The sequence below is a fragment of the Perna viridis genome, chromosome 8 (genome assembly GCF_037379345.1).
Source record: "Perna viridis isolate PV_CMFRI_1.1 ecotype Kerala chromosome 8, ASM3737934v1, whole genome shotgun sequence".
In the NCBI taxonomy this organism is placed as follows: Eukaryota; Metazoa; Mollusca; class Bivalvia; order Mytilida; family Mytilidae; genus Perna; species Perna viridis.
In genome coordinates, this window is record NC_142452.1 from 38,774,424 (window position 1) to 38,800,731 (window position 26,308).

General features: G+C 33.4%; 3 protein-coding genes across 4 annotated transcripts in view; 1 reads left to right on the forward strand and 2 right to left on the reverse strand.

The window, feature by feature from the left end:
- The window catches only part of LOC148610423 (uncharacterized), a 32,923-nt gene extending 30,210 nt beyond the window's left edge, over positions 1–2,713 (reverse strand). Inside the window, exon 1 of the mRNA XM_088543253.1 lies at positions 1,568–2,713. Within this exon, the coding sequence (XP_088399379.1) occupies positions 1,568–1,813 (246 nt within the window). The 5' untranslated portion in view covers positions 1,814–2,713. The remainder of the gene's footprint in view (positions 1–1,567) is intronic.
- Positions 2,714–4,585: 1,872 nt separating this feature from the next.
- Positions 4,586–9,621, forward strand: LOC148610424 (large ribosomal subunit protein eL32-like). The gene is made up of 4 exons (XM_088543255.1): positions 4,586–4,666; positions 7,587–7,689; positions 8,369–8,521; positions 9,439–9,621. Exons 2-4 carry the CDS (start codon positions 7,597–7,599, stop codon positions 9,595–9,597), a joined length of 405 nt encoding a protein of 134 aa, XP_088399381.1. The 5' UTR covers positions 4,586–4,666; positions 7,587–7,596; the 3' UTR covers positions 9,598–9,621.
- Positions 9,622–12,862: 3,241 nt separating this feature from the next.
- On the reverse strand, positions 12,863–25,081 carry LOC148610425 (leishmanolysin-like peptidase). 2 transcript variants are annotated; one of them, XM_088543252.1, is made up of 4 exons: positions 24,145–25,081; positions 21,291–21,821; positions 20,141–20,427; positions 12,863–18,275 (listed from the first exon to the last, which is right to left on the reverse strand). In XM_088543252.1, exons 2-4 carry the CDS (start codon positions 21,776–21,778, stop codon positions 17,041–17,043), a joined length of 2,010 nt encoding a protein of 669 aa, XP_088399378.1. In that variant the 5' UTR covers positions 21,779–21,821; positions 24,145–25,081; the 3' UTR covers positions 12,863–17,040. The 2 variants fall into 2 exon arrangements, with proteins under 2 accessions (XP_088399378.1, XP_088399377.1); XM_088543251.1 differs by lacking the exon at positions 24,145–25,081 and adding an exon at positions 22,952–24,105.
- Positions 25,082–26,308: the final 1,227 nt, after the last annotated feature.

A 26,308-nucleotide genomic window follows, 5' to 3' on the forward strand; every position in this document is an offset into this window, starting at 1 on the left:
ATTGATAAACTGGCTAATTAACATGTTTCTTATCTCTTTAATTATTAATCTCTGGTGTAACTCTTTATGTCATCCAGAAAAAATCTGACTGACACCATGTTCACAAACCAACACAGATTTATGAGTTGAGTATTGGAGAACCAAATGTCCCTTAGTGTACTGTACACCTGCATGAAAACAAATAGATTTTTTTACATAGCTCAGTCCAGTTACAAACATTTGTAGTGTACTCCATAAAGTTAAATGGAAATAATCATGACTAATCCGCACTAGACTTCTTACAATTAGGCTTCTGGAACAGGGTTATGTTGCTACAAGACTGAAGTCATCACTACAGAAGTTTTATGGTGTATGGTACCTTCTGGTATGCCATACTGTGGGACTCAATTGACATCAACTTCTCAACTGACAACTGTAACAGTTACTGGGTTGGAGCAAGGGTATCTTTTAGCAAGTTTTGCTAACAGCTTTTCTAGTTTGAATGTCAAAATTTTACTGAAAAGTTGAATCTTCAAAACAGGTCAATTCATAGATAATTTTGACAATTCTGCCTTTATTAAAAATGTTCATCTTACCGTAATTAACTTTCCTCATGCTTGTACAGGTCTTACATTTTTTGTACATGTACAATGTACATTGTACATGAACAAAAAATAATGACGTATTTACACATGAATCTCTAAATTTTGTCATGTGGCAATTAATGTCACTTGACAGATTAATTGCACAACCACTTTAATGTCTGAAGTAGCTGCAGTTTTGCATTTTAAGTTAAGTTTTATATGGACAATACATGATGTCAAAAGTATAAATATACATGTACAATAGATGTACACGTACATACATAAAAAACAACCAAGATGTATAACAGATACCTGTGCACAATCAGAATGTTAAAAAAATTGTATACGGCCTCATTAATCAGATTAACTTTTGTAAAGTACAGGGGTTCAAATTAATCTCTAAGAGTGACAGGTCCTGGACTTTTTGCACCCTAAATTAAAAACAAAAGGTCTTTAAAAGAGTCGACGTAAATATGGTAAATCCAGGACCTTTGCCAAAGATCATACATCAGAAATTGAAGGTTCTAGACTTCAGACCAGTGCTTATTTCAACCCCCGAAAGTACAATTAATAATACATGTAAATACACATGTATGTTTACCATAAAAATGGAGTTGCTTGCATTGTAAAACTTCAGTACAATTTGTACACTGTACATGTATGTACCCACACTCGAACAGAAGTTGATACCGGACAGCAACTAAAATTGATTACAGCGCATGTGCTGTCTATATAAAGCCACATACCATATTTAAAATCAATCCATCCATTAGGAGTAGAAATACAGTAATAGCCAGTAAATTTGAACTGAAGAGCGACCAATAGAATGGCAGACAAGGTGATTCCAATACATACAAAATGTATATCCGAACTATCCATTGATTGGAAGTACAATATACAATTTCATTAACACAAAGTGAGACACTAGGTGAGGTATCATTACCTGTATTTAATTGCTATTTTTTCATTCCATTTCATCTAAACTATTTACAATTTCTTGATACCTTTATGTCACGCTGAATATCCATTTCATCCATCGATGACGACATTTCATCTAACAGATCATTAGTGTCACTCGATGCATTGACCATTGTTACTCCACCGTGTGCGTATTCCTCATGGTCAAATGACCCAGATCCTGACCCTGAGGAGCCCATACCAGGGCCAGGAAACGGCATGGCTGTTTCTCCCGTGTAATCTGCCAACCGTTCAGCAGCAGCAGAATTCCCTGGTTTGCTTTTCCGTGACATGTGCCTCAAGTCATCACAAAGCTTTCAACTCCAGTTAAAGATTGTCCAGTAAACTTCTTCCACAGTTATTAAATTAATTATATGTAACTGTCTGTTGAAATTATATATATGTGACCTTGATCATGCAAAATATTTGCTGAATCCAGGAAGCTAATAAAAAGCTACATTTGTAAAATACTTCATGCACTTAAAATCACATGTTTCTCACAAGTTTTAAATTTCGACTTGAAGAGTTAAATGTCGAGATAATGAAAAGGATATTTTGAAATGATAAATGTCTATCTTCAGTTACAAAATCCTATCACTTGGTGATATAAATGTTAAGTCAATTAAAAGAATGTTGTAAATTAGCTATCTATGATGGTACAGTCATCCATCTCAAGTGGGCAAAACTTCAAGGAATGATATCACTATGAGATCATCAACTCTATTGTAATGGCATTTTTTACGATTTTACTATCATCTTTTGAACCCGTGCACTCATTTGGGTGTCTGCATAAACAAATTACAGAGATTTGATGTTTGAGAAGCTGAGGCTATTTATAATTGGGAAAAACAATGTTGTCGTTGTGAAAGACTACAGTGTGTTAAACATAATGACATTGTCATAAAAGTGTTTTGTCCACATGATGGTTTCTCACGAAGACATCCATAGAAATGAAATCGAGGTTGTGTCCTACTTTCTCAGATACATTTTACTCCTTGACAGTTCGCTTCGTGTTGGGTATATTGCACTCATTTGCACGAACCTTTAGCAATGTGCATGAACTTACAAACTCTTCGATGACTAAAACAACTACTCTCGTTATGCAAGAATTCTACACATAAAGAATTATGCAGTGTATTTGGAGTAAATCTTTAACTTTCTATTGCAGTCGACATAAATAAACTGATTCCAGTTGCGCATATGAATTGCGCAGATACAGTCCGAAGGGAAATGACGCATTTTGTCTTTTGACTTTAACCGAGTTTTAACCAACGTCTGATTGTTGAAATTTATTTACACTTTCTATTAATAAATTAACAAAGGGACTCGTCATTTATAACCGTAATGGTGAAGGAAGAAATTATAGGGGGAAGGGTAGCGGGTCTTGAAACTTTAAGGCACCGAAAAAAAGTGATAAATATTAAGGGATATTAAACTTTTTAACCACTTTAAAAATCAAATTAGGGGTTTGAAATTTTTTTGGGCTGGATAGGGAGTCTTGATTTTTCCTAATCTACAATGAGGGGCGTTGAGGACAAAATTGAGCCAAAGGACATCCCTTTTCAGATAAAAGTAATTAAATGACCATGCAGGTCCTGATACGAAACTTGACAACGATGTATTTTGGCTGGAGAGGAAAAGTTCTGACACAAAACAGGGACTTTATATTACTCTGATATATACTCCATACACAACATACACACAAAATCTAAAGGCTTTGTTGAATTTACAAGAAAAAAATATTTTCAACTTCATACAGCCCATTTTTACCACGTGATTTTACAGACCATGCAATATTGGATTCATCACTGATATATCTTCCCTGGTAGCAGATATTGACACAAAAAATCCTTACAAGGTCATGAGCAAATTGGGTTTCATACATACAGATGCAAATCATGTTTATCGAGATTATTGTTGTGATAGATTTAATTTATATTCTTTGATCAAGTTTAATTTCTTAAAACAATCTGATTTTTAAGGATAGTAAGGTTTGTGTTTTTAAGTGTTATACAATACAAGTATATTACCGGAAAATATCAAATTTATTTGACGAGCAAGGGGCTGATTCAGGCGGGGGCGTTACGGGCGTGTCCCCTAAAATTTGCAAAGCATGGGTTGTCAGGGGTAGATTTAGGTTTTCAGGTTGAAACTTTAATTTTTCGCTAGTTTTTCACAGAAAAAAATCTACATTGCACCCACTCTAGAAGAATATTTCATAAAACTAACCAAAAAAATTTTCGCCTCGCTCCGTTCGGCGAATTTTAATGTGCGCCCCCTCAAATCTGAAATCCTGGATCCGCTCCTGCAAGCTGTAAAAACACTGAGTCATATCGCGAGAGTTCCCCCTAGCTAACCTGACTGTTTCGAAGCGAGCACAAATAAATATATTGATATTTTTGGCAATGTTCGTGTATTGTTTTAATCCTGCAATTACGTTTTCTATAAATAGAACATGCGAAATTAGTCCAAAATAGTTATCTTTTGATTACGGCGGTGGCCGGGGGCACCTTTAAACTAGTTATCTGTTTCCTGTTTTTTTGACGCCCGATCATAACTGAAAAGGTAACCAGGAGACAATATTATGCAGCGAAGGAATAAAGCTTTGCGTTATTCGACACCCTTTATTTGTATATAAGAAAGCTTAGTTGCAGGGTAAATGGCATACGCGCGTACGTTGTTCTAAAAGTGGCCAGAAACTATTATATAAACAAATTTTGATGTACAGGAAAATATTTTTAATTGGGAATTTCTTTATTACATATAAAATAGTAATTTTGGCGATATAGTTCGTTTGTTTTGCTTATGATATTATGTTTCGTTTCGTTTCGAAGTTCGTTGTGAGTACTTTTCAGTTGTGTATAGATACATGTAATCAGTTTAGATTTGGATTTTTTTCATGAGCCATAATTGTGTCATTTGAAGGGCAATAAATCGTTATAATTAGTGAAATGTTTACAAAATAAGTTTTCGGATTTTTGTATATAATTTCATACATTAAATCAAGTTACACATACATCTGTTGAAGTCGCACACTTTTTGTCCGTTGTTGTATATGATTATCACAAGAGTATTGGTTATTGTTTTGACCAAATTTACAAGAGTTACCCATCGAAACTTCCTTTTCCGGTTGTCTGTTTCTTGAAGTATGTTGAAACCAAAAATGTATTGAAATCAGCTGCCATCGTTTCCATCTAATTCAAAATACCTTTAAAAAATAGTTAGTTATGGAGTTCAAGACATGACTTGTTACTAACAATTGATATTGTTTCACTTTCATACTTAATATAGGCTCTAGGTTATGAAACTCCACAATAACTCAGCGAATATACTTCTTTTAAGTTTGAGCAGCTAAATAATCATTCATTTACATCAAGGTTATATTTTATTATGCAACATGGTAAAACAATATAAATTCTCTATTGAAACATTCTGCTTCAGGTCAACTAAGCCCTTTTAATGAGAAGTGAGATGAACAACATATACAATGTAATTTGTATTGGATGACATTATATCTTGCCCTACTAGTCCATAATCATAAGTCTGCAGGTGTCGTGGTACAGTGTTTTTTTATTATTGCCATTGTATTTTCATGTTCACTCTTTACATTGTCCCCAGTAGGTTACTGAATCATGTATTAAGTATTGGCATCCTTTGTATGTACATGTATGTGCTTAGCATGGGGAAATTATGTAATACATGTACATATGAGAAAATGTCTAGCTTACTATAATTTTCATGTATGTGTGAAAGGCATCATTTGACAAAACATTTGAACATTAAATACTGAACTGGAACAAGAACGTGTATTTTTGACTATTTGTAGGATAAGGAATATAATAGCTTGGATGCATGTTGTAAGGTGGAATTGTACAATGTAGGTCAAGTTACCATGCTCTGTACGTTGTTTAAGGTTCATAACTTTGGACAAGTATTGCTTGAATTGTACACCTGTGTATTAGGAAACTTCTGCAGGCAAGCATACCCTAGATAAGAGAAATTTATATCAGTTTTACATTGTATGTAAAATAAGATATCAAAAACTAACCTTAGTCCTTCTGCTGTTTTTTTTTTTTTTCAATTTTGCATAGAGTGCCGAAATAAACTAATACCTGAGATACACTTGATATGATACTGAACTTAGTTTATTTTGGCATTCTTTGTAGAATTGATAAACAGCAAAATTATGTTCAGCTTTTGGTAAAATTTTAAATGAAATGGGTTCAATTTTTTTTCTCTAAATCTTGTCTTATTTTTCATTAGATCTAAGAACAGAAATGTCATTACCCTCTGCGGACTACCTGTTTTACCTCTGAAGTAGTCCTGTTGACCACTAAACTAATGAAGTTACAGTCCTTGCCTTCAAATTTTTTTTTGTCCAGTAGCCCTTTGGGCTAGCAAGTTTGAATTTTTGGTAGCCCGAACTCAAAACTAATAGCCCGAAAAATTCAGAAAAAAAATAAAGAATTTATCAATGAAAAATGACATGCAAATTATCCGAGGAGTCGATTGACATCGCTAAAATTTCAATACCGAAAACTATCGACGGACAACAACAACCCTCAAATCAAAAATAAGAACCACGGTAATTTTAATTTGACAACTAAATATTATGTTGTCCTACAAGTATTTGTGAAAGATTTTATTATATGAATCGATTAGTTTTTATTTAGTTTTACTTTTAATCATAATTAATGCTCGGTTTTCAGATATTTGTCAGGTTTAACTCGGAATGATTCGACTCGAAAGGACAAAAGGTCGTGAAAGTAAATAATGACAAAAATAAACAATAGTGACATTGTCGTAACTTTGTAATTATATTTCGGACAGAATGTAAACACAACAATGTACTGTAGGTCATTGAAACACTTTAATCTTACACCTTCACAACTCGAATCTGACTAGCCCGGTCGGGCTGCGGACATTTAAACTGTACTAGCCCGAGGCTGATTTTACTAGCCCCGGGCTTCGGGCTAGTGGCTAACGTCGAGGACTGAAGTTAGTGTCAAACTGTATCGTACATAATGTATGTTAAACAAACGCAAAACCTGTAAACTCACGGTAAATGATAAACACAAACACTAATGGGAAATGTGAACGTCTCTAGGAGTGTAATTAAGCATTTTGCAAAAACTATTATTCTTTATTTTGTTCCATTTGGTTGATTTTAATAGGAGATGAATGTACATACATGTATATGATTTTCTCAAAAATGCAGATCTGAATACTGAAATGATTATTGTTATGTAAAGTGTGGCATACATAGACTGAAAAACCATTGTTCATTGGGTTTTTCTACACCATTAATTACTTTACCATTTGCAGTGTCAGAATTTTATATGGATTGTTGCTTAAGTGGTTGACATCATTGGGTTTCAGGCCCCACATGTGAAGGTTTTCAGGCATGTACATACTTTACAGCCCAGGGTTTCATTACTATTCCAACTTGAACAACCTGGCTTTCTTCTCCACAAGCTGGGCTACAAAGAAAAAAGCTCTTATTTGCCTAATGTTCACTATAAATCTTACTATTGTTTAAAATCTGTTCATTGTTGACTGGTACTGTTGGACACTCCATGCATGTATATATTGACATAAAACAAATTTACCTTTATTAAATTTGACATGTCTACAATAAGCTATTATATTTGCCCTGTTATTAAACTATGTAAAAGTCTTAATGACAAAAGGATTACTAGTGGCGTCTAAACTTACTAAATATGGATATCCTGAATTGGTACACAACTCTTTAAAGATGTTGGGGAATTTTACACCATGTTAATGCCATCCTTATTCCAAAACAGTTTTGATCATGACCTTCTTAATAAAAGTAATGCCTCTCTTTTAAACTATTGCACTTATTACCAGTGTGTACATTATCTTCTTTGGCAGGATTTTAAGGAGACAGAGCCTTCAATTTGTTATTAAATTGACCAAGTTAGGAATGAAATCTACTTCTATGATGGAAATAATCAATACAATGTACATGTATGTTCCATTTTCAAATAGATTCAGTCTGTGAACTGGAGAAAAATATAGTAAAATATCATTTCATTTTACTTTTAGATAACCAAACATGGCAATCAGGCCTTTAGAAAAAAGGAAACAGATCAAAAAGAGGACCAAGAAGTTCATAAGACATCAGTCTGACCGTTATGTAAAAGTAAAGGTGAGTTGTTACTAGGAATTTCATGCTGCAGCTCGATACAAATATGTCTACTTTTACTCGTACCATACATTTAAAAGTCGGTTAATTCATTTTTAAAAAGATTAAGCTCTTATTTTTTTTTCATTTCACAGTCTCTTTTTTAATGACTTTTACCTTCTCTAAATTGTCTACACAATTGAGGAATTATCACTTCACTTTATTTGTGATATTGTTGATATTTTTTCCAAGACTACCCCATCCCATTTTTATTTGAAAAGTGAGTTATTTTTGTTCAAATTGGGAACTAACGTTGGATTTGTAGTTAAAATCCTTCATCTCGGAGAAGATAACAAGAACAAATGTTTCAAAAATTAATCAATGCAATTTTGATACTAACATATCCAGCACTTTGACTATATCATATTTTAAATAATTTTTTAGCCTTTTAAAGAATATCATTTTTCGTCTATTCTTAACACTTGTTGGATGAATATATCATATGCCTCAGCTCAGATGGTATATTTTCTCTTCTTTCCTATCACATTCTATATTATACACTTACTCAAGCTAGCAAACTCAAATAATGCCTATCGGAATAATCTAACCAAGTAAGATTGTCGTCATCGTTACTTTTTACTAAGTGGTTCTGGACTGATGCATTAAAGACATCCTGTTGTTATGAGCAAAATTGATTTTTTAGTCAAACTGGAGAAAACCAAAGGGTATTGACAACAGAGTAAGAAGACGTTTCAAGGGTCAATATTTGATGCCAAACATTGGTTATGGTTCATGCAAGAAAACCAGACATTTGATGCCTGATGGCTTTCAGAAATTCCTTGTACACAACATTAAGGTATGTTAGCATTTTGCAAATTTAAAAAACATAGTTCATGCAAGAAAAAGGTTTCTGTTATAAGCAAGGTTCCATTTGAAAATCATGTAAAGGTGAATTTTTTATTTTAAGGAGGTTTTGCAGGTGCCAATTTTTGGGATTTACTCTGAATAGGTTTATAAATCTGGGATGATTTTGTTCCAGAATTCCACTATTTCAAAGCTGGATTTTACCGTTTCAATTCTTTTTTTACTGTATATTTATTTCTTATTTTGCCAGTTTCCCCTTTGTAGACCTCGTAAAATCATCCCTGATTTTAGCAGTCTTACTGTTTGTTTATAGATAAGCCATTGAGTTAACTGAAATATCTGCATTTAAATTTGGCGAGTTTTTACTCTCAAGTTCCCAATTCTCAGGAATATACTAAAAATTAGGACTTCATGAAAATTGGGATATAGATAGCTGTGCATTATAGAAACTACCCTGTTGTGTCCACCAAAACAATGCAACACTTGAGACATAAGGCAAAAAAAAATAATACTCTTGTTTCTTGCTACAAGGAAGACTATACTTTTTCGTAGTAATGTTTTTGTGTTTATAAAATATTTTTTTATTGGATATCAAGTGAAATTGTGTTAAAATTTTGGCAGGAAATTTCTCTTTTTTCAATGCAAGTAAAATTCACATAATGTGATACAGGCTGCTTTCAGCAGCATTTTGTTTACAATCGCATAAGTGTAGTTTGAAGGTATATACAAGTACAATTCTGAGTTTTCAACATTTTGGGTGTCATCAGTATTTCACTGCAACAAATTGCACAAAAGTAAAAAAGACATGAAGCTCTAAGTTCAAATTCTATTAGTTGATATAATGTATTACTTTATGAATTTTGGGGCATATGAATTTGAAAAACAGATCTTACATTGCTCTCATTACAGGAATTAGAAGTTCTACTTATGCAGAACAGAACATTCGCAGCTGAGATTGCACACAATGTATCTAGCAGAAAGAGGAAAGAAATTGTTGAACGTGCCCAACAGTTGTCAATTAAAGTGACAAATCCTAATGCTAGATTGAGATCAGAAGATGATGAGTAGAAAAATAAATGAAAATAAACACTGTTTTTGTTAATTTGTAATTGCGTAAGAAAAATTTTGGATGTGGGTATTTTTGATCCATCGAAAAACATGGCTGCCATTACTAAAAATAGAACATAGGGGTCAGACAGTAGTTTTTCGCATATACCTTCTAAACCGTTAGGTTTAGCCAATTCTGATATGGGTTAAAAGTGTTCAACGTGATGAGATCTATCTGTGGTCAAAATTTGGTGAAAATCTGTGGACCTATGTTGGAGTTGTTGCCCTTTTTGGATGTGTTTTGCTGTTTTTAATGTTATTATTTTAAAAAATCTTCTCCTCAGAAACTACTTTATAGAATTTAATGAAAGTTGGTATTTTTGTTTTAAAGGGTATCCTTAACAAAATGACTGTTTGGATTTTTGATCTTTATAAAGCATGGCAGCTGTTACTAAAAAACAGAACAGGGGTCAGACAGCAGATTTTTGCATATATCTCCAAAACGGTTAGGTTTAACTAAAATCCAATTTTGGGGTAAAATTATTCATCATGAAGAAATCTATCTGTGGTCAAATTTTGGTGGAAATTTGTTGACCCATGTTGGAGTTATTGCCCTTCTTGGACTTTTTTTTGCTGTTTTTGATGTTATTACTTTAAAAAATCTGCTCCTCAGAAACTTCTGCAAAATTCAACTAAAGTTGGCATTTTTGATTGCTGACAAAACATGGCTGCCATTTCTAAAAATAGTACATTGGGGTCAGACTGGATTTTTGCATACATCTCCAAATCTGTTACGTTTAGCCAATAGCTTTCAATTGCTGAAATGATCCTTATTATAAGGCTTACAAAAGTGTCCAATGAATCAAATGGAGTCAAAATTGTCTGAGGTCTCACTAACCACTTCTAACGTTTCCATTACTTTACATGTTAAAAAAGTAATTTTCAAAGTCTCACTGTGAATTCCCAGGACAAATGACATCTTAAAGCTGCATACCGTTGCGAAGCTTGGAAAATAAGGCTTCCAAAATCATTATGCTAATGGTACGATCATAGTAGAAATTCTTCACAAAATTTACTTGAATAAATAATACTGAAAATCCACATTTTTACCTGTTCTGCTAACTGACAGCATGGAGGCAAATTACTCACACATGTAAACAATATTCATACACTTTTGTAGTTAATTACATATATGATTTTAAAGTACACATTCTCAGCTTTATTTTGACTACTTTTAATCATAATACACACAAATAATGCACTTACAATGCATATGTCTAGGTTCAGTGTGTTTTTGGTACTACATAAGGGGATGGCCATTTGACCTGGAAGTGGTTAGTGAGACCTTAAAAACATTTTATGAGTTTTTATGTTTTTCTTTTTTTACATTTTATGAAAGCTTGTGGTATTGTGAGTCTAATAAGACCAAAACTATCAAAATCAGACATAGGACTACAAAGAAATGGTCATTTTTATATCATGCCCCTCAGTGATATTTTCCCTAAATTACTAAAAAATTACAATTTTAACTAACTTGTCACACCAAATTGATACCTATGATAATTCAAGAAGTTGTAATAGTAAATATCATTTATCATTATGAAAAAATAACAGATTTCAACAATTTATATGATACCTATTTCATTACTGTGTGATTCTTAGTCTGTGCTGTGTGACTATTTGAGTACTTTGAATATCCCAAGCAGTGACGTTGTGTATTTCATGGATGACGTCAAGTTATGAGTCACTGTTACTGATAAAAATCTTGTTGCTATGTTGTTTTTTAAAATACCTTGCACAATGCACCTCTTAAAATATAGCCAGATTACCAATATCACAATACTGATTTTATGGGGAAATGGAAATAATGACCAGGAAAGGCAATTTTCCTCAAATTATGCATTTCTCTGAAATATGCCATAATTTAATTTATGGTCTCACTAACCACTTCTAACGTTTCCATTACTTTACATGTTAAAAAAGTAATTTTCAAAGTCTCACTGTGAATTCCCAGGACAAATGACATCTTAAAGCTGCATACCGTTGCGAAGCTTGGAAAATAAGGCTTCCAAAATCATTATGCTAATGGTACGATCATAGTAGAAATTCTTCACAAAATTTACTTGAATAAATAATACTGAAAATCCACATTTTTACCTGTTCTGCTAACTGACAGCATGGAGGCAAATTACTCACACATGTAAACAATATTCATACACTTTTGTAGTTAATTACATATATGATTTTAAAGTACACATTCTCAGCTTTATTTTGACTACTTTTAATCATAATACACACAAATAATGCACTTACAATGCATATGTCTAGGTTCAGTGTGTTTTTGGTACTACATAGGGGGATGGCCATTTGACCTGGAAGTGGTTAGTGAGACCTGACAACTTGTTAGAGTTATTGCCCTCAAAAGGCAAAAATTTAACTAGGTGAGGGATTCAGGCTCCTGGGAGCCTATTGTTGAGTGTCATGTTGATTATCTGTATTGATTGATTATTGGCCAACATTTTTACAGAGAAAATCCTGATCATGATAAATCCAAATTTTTGTGCATAACTGTTGGAATTGGTGTCAAGATGTACCTCTTCAATGAATTTTTTAAGCAATATGATTGTTAGATGTGTAGTCGTGCTTTTTATAAGTGCTGTTCAATGTTTTCAATATACCATTTATTATCACCTACAAGATGTGACAGTGGATTCAGCCATTTTATAAGTAAGGGGGGTGCTGATATTAAAAAAAAAATCCCGAATTTTAGCCCAATAAATCTTTTACTCAACAATGGACAGAAAAACAATTCAATATTTTCTACACCATTTAAACAATATAGATTTTCAAATACAATCAGAACTGGCTGCTGCAGAAAAAATTTAGTTCTGCTTGCCTGAACAATTTTTTCTCAATTAACACCAGCCTTCTCCCCCTTCTGATAGAAAATGGTCGGTGTCGGAGCTGAATTTTTGTTTTGGTTCTTTGATGATTAATGGTTTGTTCTTTGTGTTTTTCCTTGAGGTGCTCCTAGGGGAAGCTTGAATTAAATTTTGTATCCTTGAATTTTCTTCAGTATAATTTCTGACCTGTCTTTTTATTTTTGTACTCTAATCAGTCCTGTATCGTTGATTTTGTATACTTTACATAATCATCCTGCTTTTAAATTTTAATATGATCCCCCATAAACATTAAATGGTAGCACAGTGAATAAGTGTACAATAAATAAAATGTTTTTTCGAGACGTATGTGCAATTTTCGTCACAAATGAAAAAAAACTAAATAATTATTTTTATGCCTTTAAATAACAGCCTTGTATATTGCACAAAGTAAATTTATATAAAATGATGCACACAACAAATGTCTATACTGTGAAAGTACTTCAATTGTGGATTCTTGAATTTGTGGCTCAATATTTTCAGTACAAACAATGGAAATCTCCCTTTCGATGGGAATCAAATTTCCTGGATAAGCCTTCCCACGAAAATTGATACCCCATGAACAATAGTACTTTCACAGTAATCCTTTCATTAGTGCTTGTAAGTCCTGTCACACAGTCTTTAAATTTACAAGCATGTGAGGAGATTGTTCGTACAGTAAAGACAACAAAAACCTCTTGTACATCAATATGGCAATTAAGTTCATGTATAACACACAAATATTTCTACACTACATGTATTAAAAAAATAAAAATAATTCTGATACATGTACATGTAAGTATGCATCATTTTACTGTGCACCAAGTTTGTTGGGGTTTAACGCCCGAGCAGCAATATTTCAGCTATATTCAGGCGATGAACATGAAGTGGATGATAAAATGAACATGAAATGATGATGATATGAAAAATGGGATGGGACGCAAGGATAATGGGGTCGAGAAATTTTGATTGCCACTGGAAATAGGGGGATGTGGGTAGGGCCGGGCAATTTAGCCTCCTGTGGCGGAGACCTATGGTTCCTACTCCGGGAGAATACCACAGTAGGGTTCTTTAACGTGCGAGGAACGTAGCATCTTTCCCAATACAGTGCACCACTATGGTTTGCGGTCATGTTTTCTGTATTATAGCCTGACAACCCCAGCATGTAACACGCCAGGGGTACCCCATTCCACCACCTGGGTCACACATCCCAGTTGCTCTGTGGGCAGAGCGCCAAGCCCCCAGCTAGGTTTCTGAGCACTACTTAGTCGCCTTTTACGACAAGCTTAGTGCTGCTGCAGGACTATTCTTTTGACACCTGGACCTGCATGGGGCCTGTGCACCAAATAGATAGTTAGGTACAAATGAGTTGGTGGGTTTGTTTTGAATGCTTAGAATTTCAGGATGAAAAATAAATTGAGAATGAGACTAACCAGTCTCATGCCGTACACTAATATCATAAGTCCGTGTACTACTGATGTTCATAAGATCACAAAAATAAGACCTCATCCTGAGACAGACATCAACTGGACTTTTAAGGGCTATTTCATAAAAAAGTGTGTCCTGGAGGCAGAACACCCATGATATATAGGAGTACCACCAACACAAAAAATTTTGATGCAAAACATGTCTTACCCCCCTCCCACCACCATCAAGATATTAATAAGTCGACTGCATTCAGCTCATTAAGTGAATGGAACTATTAGGATGGCACCAATGAACATGTCAGAAAATAGCTTCCAACAATACCCAAAAAAACCTCAATTTAGGAAGTGTAAATTTTCAGTACTTGCTAAATTTACCTTGTGGAAAAATTTCTAAAATTCAATCTCTGTCAGCCTGTATAATATTTTACAACCTGCAGTCCTTTTCACGAAAAAAAGTATAAATTAAGTCATTAGTAATCACGTCGTAATATATCAAAGTAATGTGAGGTCATCACTTCTCACAAATTATACACTTACAATTTTTTGTGAAATGGAGTACAGGTTCATATCCACAACAGAAAAATTATGTCTGGTGTGGGCTAAAAAATATGCATTTTGGTTTTAATCATGAAACAGATATTTATGGAATGCACTAACTGCACAGATACTACATGTGTAAATGCAGGAGTTAATCACATAAGTCAAAAAATAAATGCATTCACATAGTAATTGGTAGAATAAAATCTATGAGATTCATTTTTGATAAATACAATACCTGATGTTGAGTAAAACTATAAAAAAAATAGTTTCTACAGATAATACCTCATTACAGAAACAATGTACACCAACTTGTTCACATGTTGTTTTTTTCTCCTAAAAAATAATGAAGACCAAAATTTGATGCACAAGTTACTGTTTTTGACTAAAAACAATTCTGCAATATGGCACAGTCTGAAAGATTCACTACAGAACAGCATAAAATGATACTTTCAAAAGCAAAAAAAAAAAAAACCTACAGAATACACATCATTGAAATTAAATTTAGACCTAATTGTTCCATTCAGTCACAATAGGTCTGATTTCAAATGAATATGATAGTGCACGTTCATGGAATACATTCATCTAAACAATCATGAAAAAATGTAAAAAAGTTTGAAATCAGAATCCAAAATTTTACACCTAAATACAGGAAAAGAAAGCAACTGTCTGATTTTTGTGTTTGGCTAGGATCAAATTTTCTATTTTGCCTTTCTATTTCGAGAAAATTTAGATCCTGCTTTTATTTTATTTCACCGCTAAGTGTTACACTTTTTTATTCAAGTTAAACGATAAATATATAATAATAGATCCTGCCTTTTTGTTTCAAATTCGATCCTAGCCCCTCTCCCCCTATAAATATCGAATGGTAGTTCTCTTAGGATTCAGCACAAAAATAATCCCTAGTGTCCCATTTATATGAAATCAAATGACATACAACAAGCATCATGTATAAGTTAAAGCTTTGAACCTCAATCTAGACCCATTTAACATTGGGTCAAAAATTGAAAACCTTAAAACATGGTTAATGAGAATGCAATTTTGTTGAAATAAAAAAAGTTCAGTTTTGGACCCCCAATTTAGACCAACTTGAAAACAGGACCAAACCAGTATACTGTTCAATTTATGCTACATGTACATGTAAGTTATAAATGCATTTTTAAGCCCCTTCATGGTTAAGACAAAAACTCTTTGGTATGGAACCTTGTGTTAAAATTTCATCACAATGCATTCAGTAAAACTGCAAAGTATGTGTATTGCATGAAAACTAAACTATGTATGACTATGGGGATTCCAGCACCATACCATTATATCATGAATATGATTGCAAAACTTATGCAGTTCATAAATAAAAATTATAGAATTTAATATAAAAAATAATACAAAAAATGTTCTATAAACAACTAGAGAATTTCTAAAGTAAATGAACATTTCTAGATGGTAAAACTATTTGAAAATGTAAATATATTACATTATACCTTTATATTACTTTACAAATTTGTGATACAATGGATTTCATTCAAAACAGATTTTTTCAAATAAAAAAAATTAAAATAGACCATTATACACATTTTACCAAAATTATACATGCAAAATGCACATCTTTGTATGGTTAATAGTATACATTTTTGTACATATTTATTTCATTTACTATTTTGAATGGTTTTTGGGATTCTGCGCTTACAAAATATGATTACGAAAATCTGATTTTTCTTTAGACTACATGCACATTTTCATATGGTAATCAACAAATTTACAATTCTATAATGCAGGGCACCTAAATAAAAAGTCAAACATACATGTATATGAAATTTCACAGAAATAACCAGCATCAAAAGCAATAGTAGTAGATGAAAAAAATATAAAATAATAATGAGATAAAATGAATTTTAAGTAGCCATTCATTGATTTGTAAAATTAACTATAAAATGTGCAAAAGCATAAATAAAAAATATAAATACAATAAAATAAGTACCACTTAGAAGATCATTTTTGCTTAACTGCTTGGTATCAGTAGTCAATGGGCATGTGTAACTTACACTGGCAAATACTTTTCAAATGAAATTCATGTTAATCAAGCTTCATGTGAAATTCACATGAACTTTCACATGAAATTCACTTAACATGAATTGCAAGTGAACAATCATGTGAATTTCATGTGAAGGCTTGATTGACATGATTTTATGTGAACTCTTGTCACAAAGTTTATTTCCTGAATTTCGGGGAAAATCATATGAAATCCTCAATATATCTTCTGTACTGTTTTGACTACTGATTTTACAAACTTTGAGTTGACTTCCCCTTGGTATAGATTTTTTTTAATTACATAAATGCAAATTTTTTATGTATGAATTCAATTATTTAGTATTTTTCACAGTAAATATAATCATTTTCACCAAAAACCTCCCACAAATCTTCCTTTTATATGTGGGAAATTATTATTTATTTTTATTGATTTTGTGGAAAGACTAACAGGTATGTACTTGCTTGCAAAAATAAGTCTGTTTACAGTACTGAAGACTGAGAGCAGAGAATAACATAAATAGTTTGTTTGCTATCATTACAATATGTACACTGTCACATCATAAATAGAAATTAAGGTATAAAACTAACAAAGAAATTAGATACGTAAACATGACAACCTTTGTCTCCATAGCACCACAAGGAACCCTTTGCGGCACGTCATCAATAACATGATATGGTTCTCTTTCCGGTGGGCAAACAAATCCACCGTAATCACACACTTCCATGCAGGAAGGGCAAACAATAAACCCATCATGGAGATATTTATATTCAACATAACTAATGCGTATTTTTTGGCCTGCCTTTAGGCACTGATATGACCGACTTTTAACATACAGTACTAAGCCCTGATTTTCGATGCAGTCATAGCTGTAACAACCACTACCTGAGTGAGAAACTGGATATATAATATTACACTGTTGTATACGCCATGCACCATAATGGCTAAAACATTTTGATCCCTGCCCATAAAATTCACCATAAAAATTCAAAGACGGATGTGGGTTATTCTCTTGCATTGCACATCTGGAGTCTCTTACTGTTCTCGTTCCATCCTTCCATGTAAATTCCTGAAGATAAGGGCAGTAGTCTGCTAAAGTTACAGATCCACCATAACGATTTACATGAAATGGTTGGATGCCAGGCAGGGAACTGAAATACTGGTAATGAGATGGGAGAGGCCCAGTAAATTCTTGTAAATTACAGAATGCAATGGCCTCACGGCTCCTGGTACACTCTGTCTTTAGGATACCTTGTCTAACATTGTCACAGAAAGGGTGAATATCACCACTTCTTCTCTTCTGTGTATCTATCCAGTCTAAACAACTTCTTTTAACGAAATCACAACCTAAGCCCTTTCCCCAGGCCAAGTGTTCAGCAAATAAATAATTAACACTGTACCAGCCAGTGTCCTCCATTAAAGCTAGCGTGATCCTAGATATAACTGGATTTTGTGTGTACGTGCCGGTCATAGCCTCATTTTCAAATATTCGTTTCTCCCAGTGTGTGAGAAATGTACCAAACATTCCTTGGTTTTCTAACTCAGCACCTTCTAATGTAGGACAGTTAAAGTGTTTCCTAACCTCACGTACCACCCGAGGCGTAACTAAGAGATTCACCTCATGTGTAACATAACCTGAAGCTGTTTTCCACATCTGTCGCTCATATTTTTTGACAACTTTTGTACTCCACTGATAAAGACCAAGGGCAGAATTATAAGGTGGTTTATTAGACTCTGGAAATCTTGGTGTGTATGGTATTCCTGAGTCATCTCTGTAAAAGGCAAACAGACCAGCTGGAATAGAAAGATTAACATGCTGGTACTTTCAAAACATGTCAGTTTACTTCATTATTTCATGGTCAGATCATAAAACCTGCAAAGGTGAAATAGTCAATTGAAATTCTTACTACAAATTATACATGAAGAATAAAGTAGCACTCAACAAATGCAAAAATTGTAATTCATGGTTGGAAAGCCTACATATTTTTATTTTTGATGTCTTGTTTAAAATTTCATGATAAACAGAAAGAGATATGTGGTTTTTCAAATAACCCTTGTTTTTCATAGGAGATAAAAATTATTTCAGAATGCACTGTAGAATTCAAAATTAAGGGAAATAACTATATAAATGACACTAAAATACAATAGAAACTATTGGACTTTCCATGTGGATTATCTCCTAAGAGCAGACGGATAGGAATGAATAATTATACCTTTCATCATATAGACCTATAAAGTAACTTGATTACAAAAACAAAAATATGTATCTTTTTTAGGTGTATCACATTTTACAGAATTTGCATGAAATCATTCTTTAAAAGACTGCTACAAAATGTGATCAGAATTCAGGGGCGGATCCAGGATTCGAGTTTAGGGGGGGGCGTAATTTGAATTAAATGCTGTGCAAAGCAAAGCAAAAAATATTATGTGGTGAAATTTTTTTTTCTTACCAATTTAGGGGGGTGTAAGCCTGGCACGCCAATCCTTGATGTGCCTGGAATTTAATCTTTGATATCTGTAAGCCAGCTTATTTTTTTTTTTGATTTACTTTTGCTTATTTCTTGAGCAAGACAAAAAAAATGAATATAAATTGCCCGAAATAAGGCTCTTTACAACAAAATACATATATGAGAGTCTGAAAGTTAGAAAAAAACCTAAACTGTCTGTGAAATAAAGTTAATATCCTAACTCACAAAAAATAGAATGCACAAAAATAAAATGGTTTACAATACCTCAATAGATGTAAAACTGTAGACCCAAATGCATACATTTTTAATTTCTTATTCAGATTTACAGATTAAAGTGCATGCACCGATACATGTACACATATCAAGTTTACCATTCATAACAGTACAAGAATTTAATCTTTTATTAAATAAAGCATGATTAAAGATTGCAGACCTGAATTTATGAGGTTAAGGAGGTAGACCTAGGGTAAGGGACATAACTCTTGAAAACAGTGATATGTTTGCATTATATTCAATTTCACCACAGCCTATCAAGCTTTCATTTGAAGCAGAATGAAATCAGTCCAAGTTACTTTGAAGCTTACATGATATTGATATGAAATGCTGAATAAAAACGTTCCAATGATTTGAGTTGTGTCCAATACACTAGGTCTACATCCTTAATAAACAAAGTGGAAATTGACATAAACAGTAAAAAGTCCAGAATCGAAAAAATTTGAATTCCAGTTAAAACAGAAGAAAAATAGGTCTGAAGATTGCATTAATTAGTTTATCTGTGTCATGAAGTGGGGTTCAGTGTTAGTACTTTGCTGGTTATTAAATAATAAAAGGCAATCATGTTCATTCACTGTATTCAAACTGTTGACATGATGCTACAAAGTTGACGTAAACAATATATAGATAAGTACGTAATATCAAGATACGGAGACCTTACTGAGCCAGTAAAACTGATGTGATTCAACTATTATCTTTGACAGTCTGCTTTAAGGCACATGTTGTATATCTGAAATTATTTTGTAAGAGATAAGTAGTGAATAATTTGACAGTTGTTTAGATTTGTGAAGCAGAAGTTTTGGCGAAGGAAGTGCTGAGTGGCAATGTGATGACCTTATGCTCCATCTGGAAGGAAGAGAATAGGGTAGGTTAGGGGTTTAAATTACAAGTAGTTCTAACATATCAATCCATTTATACCTGTAAATCCAAGTGCATGTAGTATTTCATGTTTAATTGTGGACAGTAACTGAAGATGATCCTGTGTTTTTGATGAGATTGATTCTGGACAGATAGTAAAATATCCTGCCACTGGACGATCTGATTGATGTTCTTGTTGACAGTGGGCAGCATAGGCTATAGTCCGTCCAGCACCACATCGAGATGTAGTCTTAGCTGCTATGTAAAGAATAAAGTCTGTATCTATACCAGGTCCAGCGTTCATATTACTTCTACGTGTACCTGTAGCACGGTCATAGTAGTAGCACCTATAGGAGATAAAGATAACATACATGTACACTACTGACAACAAAAATTTTAATTTCTCCGCTCTCCACAGTGGAGTCACTTACATGTATGTTCTCCACTGTGACTCCACCAAAGTAAAAAGTGGGATAAAATTGCTCCATTTCTTAACTTATTAATATTTATTTATGTCAATTACTTAAATGTTATTAAACTGCTAGAACCATTATATATGTATACTTTGGTATAAAGACAGAATTAGTAAACTACAGACAATTTTGGAAATGGTAACTCCACTGTGGAAATATCTCTACAGTGGAGACACTGTGGAAAGTGGAGACACTGCGACTCCACTCATAATATCTCTACAGTGGAGAGTGGAAAAATTAAAATTTGTGTTGACAGAAGTGTACATGTATACAGATGTAATTTCTATCCATCATTGTATAATGAAATATGCTGATGAGTAAGTTACATACAGATTCTCCTTCAGTCTCAAGGGGATTACAGGATTTCTCCACTCGAGATTGTTAAAATCTAAAATTTAACTATTGAGAGTGGAGAAATTCCTTTAATCCCTGAGAGAAATGAAGGGGAATCTGTTTCTCCCATGAATAAAACCATAAAAAATACATTAAACAACACCCTAAATTCTCCCAACATCAACTACATCATCAAGGATCTCCCCTACAGTCATCATGTCATTGTGTCATCGATAACTCTACCATTATAATTAGTTGATACACTTCTAACTAATATTCTAAAATATGAATAACATTCGTGAATCAACAAGTATTTAATTGATCAACAATATGAATAACAACTGTAAACATGGTAAATACGGTAAGCGTGGGAGTCCTCATTTTTATAACCTGACAACATTTACCTTTCAAGATGAGATTCTGGAATGTAAATATCACCACACTTTGTTTCCTGGGCACATCCATCTACACAATACCGCTCCCCTGTAAAGTATCGAACATCTCGTGTTGAACATTGTCGATTTAGTCTTACATTAATAACCCCTCGACGAACCATCAAAGCACTCTTCCAGTATACAACAGCATCATTCACTAAGTTCTGGACAAGTTCTCTGTGATCATAAGACAATCGGTAAATACTGTCGTCATAATGGAGATGGATTCGTAAACTCTCAAAAGTACTCCTTTTCTGAATATGACCTGAACTACTATCGTGGAGGCGAACATCCTGAATGACTTCTTCTTGTGAAGGTGGTTTATGAGAGCATAAAACTTCTTCAGGTAGTTTTAATGGTTCAGGAGTGGAAAGGCTTGTAATATGAGAGAAACAGATGAACGTTATAATGAAACTGGCAAGGATACACCAAGCACCATTTGGTTGGAGATAAACCATATCTTCAATTAAACCCTGTAGTTATCACATTTTCAAACTAAACCTGAAAGGAAGTAATTAAAAGCATCAATAGATGTAAGCAATAATGAAAAAAACAGCAAAAGATACTAGAAACACTAGTTTTACTGGGTAATATTTTTTTCCAAAACTGGCTTTAAGTTATGAGTTATTTATACTTCCACAGGAAGAAGTTATCAAAAATAAATGGAGCATTTTTGTAAGTATATTTTCATTCAGCCTGAAGTTCTTACTGTGAGTAGGTGTTCAAATTAGCACTACTCCAACACCTGGGACCCTCAATTTCTGATGCAGGACCATCGAAATTTCATTTACCTAGGTCCTAGAACTACATGTACGTGTATTATACAATGTACTTTATATTAACTTTTATTGAGGACTTTTCACTTTCTTCTGGTGGCCCTTCCATCAAGGATAAATTGCAGAGGACCTATGCTCATCAATATCCAATATTATATTCAAATTAATTAGGATGTCTGCCCATAGAGTCTGATGTTGGTCATCATTTATTAGTGTGTCTCTGTGTCACATATACACTCCTTAAGATGTTTAGGTTTCCAGCACGCACAATACCTAATCCTGTGCTAAATGCTCACCAAACGCACAATAAACAAACGCTTGTAGCATGCGTTTAAACGAATGCTCCTAGTGTGCGTTTAAATGCACGATAGACGAACGCTCACAGCGTGCATTTAAATGCACGATAAACGAAAGATGAAAAATAATAATAACAAATAATGATGAAAAAGAAAATAGATAATAGAATTAATGAAAATATATAAATTAATATTAGCAAACAATATTAAAAGTAGAGTTGAATCAAGGGAATAATCAAAGTAAAAAAAATAAACTAACGCTTCTATTGTGCGTTTAAACGAACACAAACATTTTGTAAATGCACGATAAACAATGCACGAACTCTAAAATGGGAAACGTGAAGGTTTCAAGGAGTGCAACCGTATAACAATGAACATTAGTCATTACTTCTTAATTTAATTTTTTGAATTGACAATGTTCTGTCACCTAGTGTTTGTTTAACTGAAGTATAACGTTGTGTGTGTATATGGGTTCAGTTTTATATGCATAATATACAAATGTAGGCCTGCAGTATCGGAGGCTGTGGCCAGTGTCACTGTCAGTGAGGGTTACACTCACACAAATTCGATTTCATCTGCTGTCGTGCTGAGAATGCCAATGGAAAATTGGATTTATTCGTTTTATTCTCCAATTTACCAATGAAGTGGTGTATTGTATAATTCATAAGGAAATCTCGATAAGTTCTTCCTAACAGTTTTAGGAGGAAAATGCAAAAGGAGACAAAAATTATGGCCGGAAACGCTAATTGTTGGAGAAAAGCCTACTCAAGTACGGTACTGCTATTTTTTTCCGAATATTGAACAGGTCTACATATCGTTATTTAAAGATTTACCATTTAGCCAAGGATTTATATATTAAAAGATTTACAATTTAGCCAAGGATTTATAAATATACATTTAACTCCTTGGTTTAGCTCAACCGTAGTTGATAACAACGAGAGACTAGCCGATAACTGGGACTCATTAAACAACCGTTAATCACAGCCCACAGGTGGAGATCCGCCATTGAACATGAAAATATACTGTATGCAGGGACTTTCATATTACACTGCCTGCTGTTACCAGCCTCATTTTAGCAATATACTAAAAACTACATCATGATGATTGGGGGGTTTTGCGGTCTTGACTATCATTACGGATCTCGCACGACCGGCCTTAACGGGGATTTTGTTAGTAACGTTAGTTAGTAATAGAAGGTAGCGGAGCCCAGCCTTCGGGATACCTGACCGAAGAACTTCGTCAGAATATGCTCTACTAGCGGTTGGGCTGCTGTGTTGACGCTCTGGCTTACTCCCAAACCCCACATTGGTCCGAGAGCGTTTCCCCACTCTAACTGTTTGGGAGTACGTCAACGTGTAGAGTGAACTATCATGACATCACTTTGTATCTTATTTATATAACCACAACGATTACAATATACACGCGCTATACACTGTTACATGTCATTCAGGCTACATCCTATATATTGTGTCCATTTCACGTATACATTTATTACGTCTAGTTAATTGAATCGATATTCACTTTTAGGCACAAAATGATACGGTGAAATTTTATATTTTCTATTTCTTAATATTTAATTAATTCGTGTAGCATTTCCACTGTGTGGAGCTACATGGTAAGCTATTGTACAACTTCATAAGCAATTTTCTTAATGTAAACGTTAATTTCTTAACATTTTATAAGTATATTGAAAACTGTATTAATTTGTAATTCAAGGAACAGTCAGACACGATTTGCTATTGTTGAATTTACCAAAAGTAAAGAAGTTGAAGTAGTTCCAACCAATTGGATTAACAAAGAAAAAACAACATGCCAATGGCCGAACTTCAAGTCGGTAACTGAGTGCTTTATCTTACTACTGCATTTAGCAATTTCTTTGACGCGGCCGTTTTTTCAACCGCTACACGATGAAGGAGGGATGCTATTTCTGGACCTGGTATTTGATTTTGGCGTTGGTTTTCAGGAGCAAAAATATCTCAAGTTTTTTTTAGTCTTGAATGGTGATGAATCATATTTCTGGTGTTGGTTTTAACTTGCGTATTAACCTGATCAAATAATTAAGTCACTAACTCGATCCCAGTAAATTGTTTTCTAGTTCAGGGATTTTCCTTTTCATGTTCGTTACTTGTTTTTCAATTTCAAATACTCTTGATGACACAGAAGTTATTGACTTCCTAAATTCACCTATTTGTTCATTCATCTTTTGTTCCATTCTTTCAATTCGTTTGTCAGTGTTGGTAACTATTTTTAATATTAGTTCTAGCATCTTTGAATCATTTCCATTACCAGATTCTACTAGTTCATGACTTTCCGCTATCAATGCAGTTGTCTCGTTCATGGATGAAGACATACTGTTTACATTTATTTTAAGAGTGAAGTCCCAAGGTCAGGTTTACTACTGCGTGACTGTAAGGTCCAAAGTCCAACTTATCGTAAATTTTCGTGAGCTGTTTTGGATTTAACTTCTAACCGCAGAAATGGACACAATGAAAAAAGTTAAATTGAAGAAAAAGAGCACAAAACGGGCACTTGGTCGACTAAGTTTTGAGTATTGACTAAAAATATGTATTGTTAGTCACGTTTGCGAAGTTATGATCCGAAATTCACACAACTTCTATCCTAAATCCAAAAAAAGATTGTGGACAGTAATAATTGAGCTCCATTTTGATCTACATCATGTGACATTAGTCATCAGATATGAACATGATGGATATAAATTTGTAACGAATCTAAACAAGGTGTTAGATATATATAAATGCTTGATTTGAAGATGTATGGCAAGTCGTTGTGGAATTTATAATAAATATAATTATTAACATGTTGATAATTAGTTCTATTTATTGATATTAATAAATGATTTATCAACACGTTAATAATACATCTATTTATTGATATCAATAAATCATTTTATACACATGTTGATAAATATTTATTAACATGTTGTTAAATTTTTATTAACATGTCATGAAATATTTATTGAATTCTACAACGGCCTGCCAGAATGATGTGTTGTAATATATAAAAGTGTCTATTCAGAAATTATATGATCAAATTTCACATTGCCCGTGGTGGGTCCAGAAATAAAGATTTTTTTTTTTCATTTCGTATTTATTTCACATCAAAGTTTCAAAAATATAACCCCCTATATGAAAAGCGCCAGTGGTAGCAAGCAATCCCATTCTCAAGTAACGTAATTTTATTTAACAAAATAATTAAAAGGTTTTATTAAAAAAAATAACCGATCTTTATGTGTTAAAGAAACAATATTCTAGAAAAAAAATACTAGACCTGATTAAAAGGTTACCTTCCGAACTTATATCACCTGGCTGAATTGTATGTCTAATTAATCAAACAACCCAGGGAGTATAATAGTAAGTCCCTACGTACATAATGCTACATGTAGCTACTAGCAGTGAATGATCATCATTTATTGAATTTGACTTACGGCATGTTTGCATACAAACGTGGGAGGTAACAAGATTTTCATTTGTTGTACTATGTATAATTATGTTTTTCTTTGCTTCTTTTACATCTTAATGACCGCTTGGTTATACATATTGGCCACCACGCACAGGGTGGGGGTAGGGTAACTTCAATGGGTAGGTAAAGATGTGTTGCCCATATCGGTCTATTTTTTATGATTATTATTATTAGAAAAGGGTAGGAATTTAGTTGCAGTATATGTGATTGGGGTTAAAATTTACAAATTATTGCCTATATATTTACACTTGGTAATTGATTTGACATCAATTGAATCACCCTTAAAATCATCAAAGTAAATAAAGATTAACACTAAACTGAAAAGCAGGAAGGGATCCAATTAGCTCGGACATGATAATGTCTTTAGATACAATGTAAAATGTTCTGATCAGCATCCTGATGTGATAGGTAGATACTGATAGACACCCGTTCATAT